This window comes from Berghia stephanieae, chromosome 1, assembly GCF_034508935.2.
Source record: "Berghia stephanieae isolate SIO BIC M18660-M18661 chromosome 1, UCSD_Bste_1.3, whole genome shotgun sequence".
Lineage (NCBI taxonomy): Eukaryota > Metazoa > Mollusca > Gastropoda > Nudibranchia > Aeolidiidae > Berghia > Berghia stephanieae.
In genome coordinates, this window is record NC_088360.1 from 131746771 (window position 1) to 131753281 (window position 6511).

General features: G+C 34.5%; 1 protein-coding gene across 1 annotated transcript in view; it reads right to left on the minus strand.

Annotated features, from left to right (window-relative positions):
* Positions 1–6511, minus strand: part of LOC144965545 (putative 3-hydroxybutyryl-CoA dehydrogenase) — a 13328-nt gene extending 6817 nt beyond the window's left edge. Inside the window, exons 1-3 of the mRNA XM_078900978.1 lie at positions 6320–6511; positions 3017–3080; positions 1399–1535 (exon numbers count right to left, since the gene is read on the minus strand). Coding sequence (XP_078757104.1) covers positions 1399–1535; positions 3017–3068 — 189 coding nt within the window. The 5' untranslated portion in view covers positions 3069–3080; positions 6320–6511. The remainder of the gene's footprint in view (positions 1–1398; positions 1536–3016; positions 3081–6319) is intronic.

The following is a 6511-nucleotide window of genomic DNA, read 5'->3' on the forward strand; positions in this document are numbered from 1 at the left end:
TAAATTTGCATGTTCCTAGTTTTTATGGATTCCTCGTCACACATATTTTGTCTAAGCTAGGATGAGGAGTATGTGCTGCACTGTAAAGCAATTTCCTTGAGAAAGCACCAATAGTAGAAATTATAAGGGCAATGAGCCCAATACAGCCATAGTTTATATCTGCTTCTGTTATATATACAAGGGACAACAACAATTGCTTGATACCCTTTGGACACAGTAAAAAGATAAAGATAATTATTGAATTGTAAGCTTCAATTTATTAGACGAAGACAGATAATGTGGATGTTTCGAGTTTCCCCTTTTATCAACAAAACACAATGAATGAAACATAAGGACGAATGAGATATCAAATATCCTTAGTGTTTCATTCATAGTGTTTTGGTGATAAAGGGGAAACCTGAAATGTCCACAGTTTCTGTGGCGCAATATCCACTACACATGCTCAAAGTGCTTTACAAGGGATTCCTGACCAACAGAAAAACATAGCATGTAGAACAAGGCATGACGCCTGTTAGGTGATATTACAATTTTTTCGGACAGAGACAATGCTGTTAATGGCCAGGTACCTATTTTAAACCTAATTACAGTTTGTTTTTGTTTTTAAGGGTTTTACGGCGCTTGCAACACATTAAGGTCATATCAGCGCCAGTAAAAAGGAAGAAAATGGGATAGTAAAAAGTTATAGAATTACAATTAAAGCACAAAAGAAAAGGTAAGACAAAGGGGAATTGGTTCAAATAGGGAACAGGTGTAGATTCCAAGAGCACACTGTCAAAGTACTTAGTTTGAGATCACCTAAAAATCTCATCCAGACACAAGCACAGGTCCCAACTTAGAGGAATACACTCAAATGGTTACCAATCCAAGAATATAATATGTAAACTAAAATAATACAATGCATAACAGAGAGATGATTTACAAAGAAAAAAATATCATCTCCCAAAACTATAACTATACATTCGACTATATCCCTCCCAGCTAAGGAACGCCGGAAAGGATCAGGACAAAACCAAGTAATCTCATTCCAAGACAATGACAGGAAACAATTGAAAAGCAGGTACAGGGGGATAGAAGACACAGTAAGGACCTCCCTGCCCACTATGGGAGGTCGGAACCCCACCCAGACCTAATTACAGTGAGAGAATGTGAGTAAAGAGCCTTTTCCACTGACTCAACTATGCCCTGAGCGAGGCTCGAACCAAGGACCTTCCGATCACATAGCCGCACTATGAGGATGATTGTAAAGACGTGATAACAATGTATCTGGTATTGAACAAATTTATCTACCACAAAAATTATTTCCAAATTAATTACCATTATCCATTTATACTTTGGGGTAACAAATAAAGAAGAAATGAGTGAGCGCTTTTAAATAAATACAAGAATAAAAATACTCACCACAAAATTTTTATTGGGTAAAAGACCACTGTTGTACAGATCCTTTTTGTCGTCTTCTAAAATGTTGTGAACCTTATCCAGGTTGGATGGATCTTTGTCGTAAATCTTTACTCTGTGACCGTGGTAGGCCATCTCACCTATTAAAAAAAATGATTACATCTTTAGTATTTGAACATTTATATAGCGTAAAATTCACTAAACTTGCTCAAAAGGGTCACAAGCCAACAGCCACACTTAACATAAAGGTAGAGACATGACACACAGACGTGAGTGGAGAAGGCACTTATGTTGATAATAACAGGAAATGAAGTGAGTACAGGTCAATGTCGCTATCCAGAGATTAAAATTCCCTTTATTCATCCCATAGGGGAAATTTATCTCTGGGGTCTATTCTAAGGGAAGACTGGAATAACCCAGGCGTCAGCCACAGTGCAGCGCCGCAAATTGAGCTAAGGCGAGGTAACTTGCTCAAGGCCACACAACGCAGCGGCAGGTGATCGAACTCGGTACCTTTTGGGTATGAGGCAAAGACCGAACCAATGAGCCATGCTACCCCCTGGGTAATTGATCAGGGTTACCAGTGGCCTGAGTTCCTCGCAGCCAACTTTGACTTCAAAAGTTCCAAATAAAAATTTATGTGGCTAAACATAACTACCCCCTAGGTTGTTGTTATTCAGGGGAGTCGTTATCCAGGTTGCACTTTATGCAATATGTCACAATCAAAGCTGCCAGGTGGCCACACAGAGAATCGTGTTTTTAATATTAATTCTTTTTTTCTTTAAATATCAAAGTTTTTCTGAGTCTAGTCAATTCTATTGGGTTTTTTTTTTGTTTATCAAAACAGATGCATTTTTCAAGGGGGTCACATTAGTAGTGTTTAGACACATGAAGTTTTATTTGGAACTTTTGAAGTCGAAATTGGTTGTGAGGAACTCAGGAACACTGGCAGCCCTGATCAATTATTCCAGCCCTCTAGAAAAAAGCGATCATGCAATGCAGCCGCATATCTTGCCTTTCATCACTTATTCTTGCATTTTGGTGTTCTTTTGGATGCATAAAAGAAGAAAAATTCACTATAAATGTTAAAATTAAAGGATCACAACATCGTCATCCCTCCAGCCACTAATACAATCACCACCACGACCACATCATTCCTACCACCACTACTACAACCACCACTACATCATCATCCCTCCCGCTACCACTACAACCACCACTAACACATCGCCATCCTAGCACCACCACCACATAATCATCCCCCACACTACTTTACTACTATTAAAAACACCACCACAACAACACCATTCCCACCACAACTACTACAAGCACAACCACGACCTTTCAAATTTTGGTTTGCATACGCAAAATATATTTTTTATTTTCAATCAGAATAAGTAATATGCATAATTTTGCATATTTTCCTCTGCATTGCATGTATATTTATTAAACCTGGTGCATATTATTCAAATCTAAAAATGCATAAAACTGTGGGGCCATGTTATTACCCACTCAATCGCCAGTACTGTAGCCTTCATGAACTCTCAAGCGATTCCATGAATAGCAAAATTTGTTTGGTGTGAACATAATTATGTCTGTATAGACACTCCCATTACTTTACCTGCAATTTTCACCCCCATCTGTCCTGCACCTATGACAGCAATCCGAACCATTCTGACTCTGATCTGAAATTGGATAAATTGCTTGGTTATATATATATATATTATATATATATATATATATATATATATATATATATATATATATATATATATATATATATATATATATATATATATATATATATATATATATTATTGTAATATTTACCACGATGTTGGAGTCAGTCTACATTGATGTTTAAGGCCTTACGGTCATCATCAGGACTGTGTGTTACATGGGTTTGGTTTGTTGTGCGAATACACAACAAACCAAACCCATGTAACACACAGTCCTGACGATGGCCGTAAAGCTTGAAACATCAATGTAGACGGACTCCAACATCGTGGTAAATATTACAATAATAATTTGTTACATGTCGAGCTCTATTTGTACCATATTTGTATCCAACATTATTCAATATATATATATATATATATATATATATATATATATATATATATATATATATATATAAAAATATATATATATATATATATATATATCCTTTCTTTAAAAAATATAGCATTGTGGAGAACATTGTGCTTATTTGAGTCAATAAAAAAATTGATACGGCACACAACTCTACTGAAAGATTTGAAAATTAGAAATGTATTTTTTAAAGATAAACAGATAACTTGATTTCCTTTTATAATTTAAAGTCAGTTTGAAAGTTCGTTGAGTCAAACAGATAATATCATAAAATATGTACCGACGACACTTGGCTCCCAAAATCAACTAATTTTGACACTAAAAAGTTGTCAATTTGCGTCATCTATTTATGATATCAAGTATTATTATTACTTCCGTTGTGTTGTTGATTTAGCGGTGATCAGTTTTGATTCTTTTTTTACTATAAGGGTTAGCTCGAGATCGAGGATATTTCTTTTTCTATTAAGGTTAGTCATAAGTCTGAGTAAAGGTGCTAGGATGTTTGTTTTTCCATAAGTTGAGTAAAGGGGAGACATTCCGAAAGCTCCTACATCCCCAGTATTCTTTAAATTTGTATTTTCACCGTTGATATTTTGTCAGGCATTTATTTAATCAATTTGTCATTATATCTAGAAGTATTTTAAAAACCCTAGAACAAACCTTGATAGATTTGTGAAAGTTTAAAATTTCTTAATTTGACCATTGTTTTGATTTTCAGCCGCCTTTTTGATTTGTTAAATATTGAAAGGTAGCGCAAAGCAGTCCGAGAGTTGTTTTTTATTTTCTATTAGGGTTAGCTCGAGAGGTTAGTCATAAGTCATAAAGGTGCTAGGAAGTTTGTTTTTCCATAAGTTAAGTAAAGGGGAGACATTCCGAAAGCTCCTACATCCCCAGTATTCTTTAAATTTGTATTTTCACCTTTGATCTTTTGTCAGGCGTTTATTTATTCAATTTGTCATGATTTTTTCTATTAGGGTTAGCTCGAGATCGGATGATTTTTTTTTCCTATTAGGGTTAGTCATAAGTATTATTAAAGTGCTAGGGTGTTTGTTTTTCCTATTGGGGTTAATTAAAGGTACTAGGTTTAATTTTTGGGGGGTTAGTTGAGGAATATATTATTAAATATATTATTGGGCCACACAGAAAAATCAACCGAAGATATACCAAATTACATAGACAACGTTGTTTACCAATCTGCCCTCATTAAATCATGGTGAGTACAGTATCGAATGAAAATAGTTCTTTCCCCGCAAAATTGCGGGCTTTTTACTAGTAATATATATATATATATATATATATATATATATATATATATATATATATATTGAATCGTGTTTGATACAAATATGGTACGAAAAGTGCTCGACATGTAGTAATGGAGCGAATTATTATTTAAAATATTTACCACAATGTTTGGGACAGTCTACATCAATGTTTCAGGCTTAATTTGCAAATATATATATATATATTGAATAGTGTTGGATACAAATATGGTTTCTCTTCCAGTTCTTCTCCTATGTTTTCCATTGTCATTATAATTTATTATTATTATTTTTTTTTTTAATATTTAAAGGAAAGGAACAAATTAAACATTTGTATGTAAAAATAGTATAATTAATAATTCTTGGATTATTTCAAACAATAATTTCTGAAATCATTTCTCTGGAAGAAATTCCATAAGCTCCTCGGTCCGGCATCTCTGTTCATTTAGTATACTTTTGCTGTGGATCTTTTGTCAGGCATTTATTTATTCAATTTGTCAATGTAGCATTTTAAAAACTCTACAACAAACCTTGATAGATTAGTGAAAGAGTAACATTTCCTAACACTAACATGACCATTGTTTTGGTTCTCCGCTGCCATTTTGTCGTTGAAGTATTGAAAGATAGTGCTAAGCAGTCCTAGGGTTTTTTTTTCTATTAGGGTTAGTTATAGGTCTTAGTAAATGTCCTAGGGTGTTTGTTTTTCCTAACTAGTTTTAATTAGGGTTAGTTCAAAGGTACTAGATTTTATTTTTGGCTGCGGCTATTCAGACTCGAGTCTGAATTGTCTCCTGTTGCTATTCTGACTCAAATTCCAATGCGCATCATATGCAATCAACAGATTTATTCAGAGTCGGTCTGAATAGTCTCCCATGGCAGTATAGCTTTTGTATGTTGTTTTTTGTTTTTATTTCAAATTATTTGAATTATTTATAATTACATAAAATTGAAGCAAATGAAAACAACACTAATGGTATGGTAGCTAAAGTAGTATAAACCCGCTTTATTTGACAAGAAAGACAAAATCATAGATCAATTGGAAGTCCAATTAGATTTTAAAAGAACAAAAAACAAAAAAAAAAGTCAAAGTAACAGTGATCTAAAGACAAAGCTTTTTCTAACAACATAAAATCAGGATAAAAGAAATATATGACAGGTAACAATCCGTCTACAGACCGAAGTACGGATATGAGCCGAGTCAGTGTGATATATGGGCAAAGCAGAATTTCTTCTGAACTCTTCTTCTAATTTTATATCAGTACCACCCTCTGCCCCCCCCCCCCGCCCCTTCCCCAGTGTTTGCGCATGCATATTAGACTTTGAGTCCGAATAGCCATGGGCAGACGAGAAAGAATTGCCACTTTACACTTCGTTTATTTTTTCCTAGGGCCGGATTAGTTAAAGTTAAAGGAATACTTGGGTTGTTTCCCTTAGCACGAGGAGCTTATGGAAGGCCTCCGATTTCTCTTTCTTACTATACTCAAAGACCAAACCTATAAGTTACCAAGAGAGTTCCATGTGAACGTGCTGTGATTCATGTTTCAGTTTCATTTAATTGTGAACAAACTTACCAGAAGAGTTCGAAGGAAGATTTAGCGTGTTATTAACATTGTATTGCTGAAATGCGACATCATGTGTATACACTCAAAGCATTATGGAGCTATGATGTAATGATTTAAATGATTAAACATTGGAGATCAATAATAAGTATAAGCCAGTCTCAATCACGGGAAATTTTTGCTGGATATTCTTGGCTGAGGAGC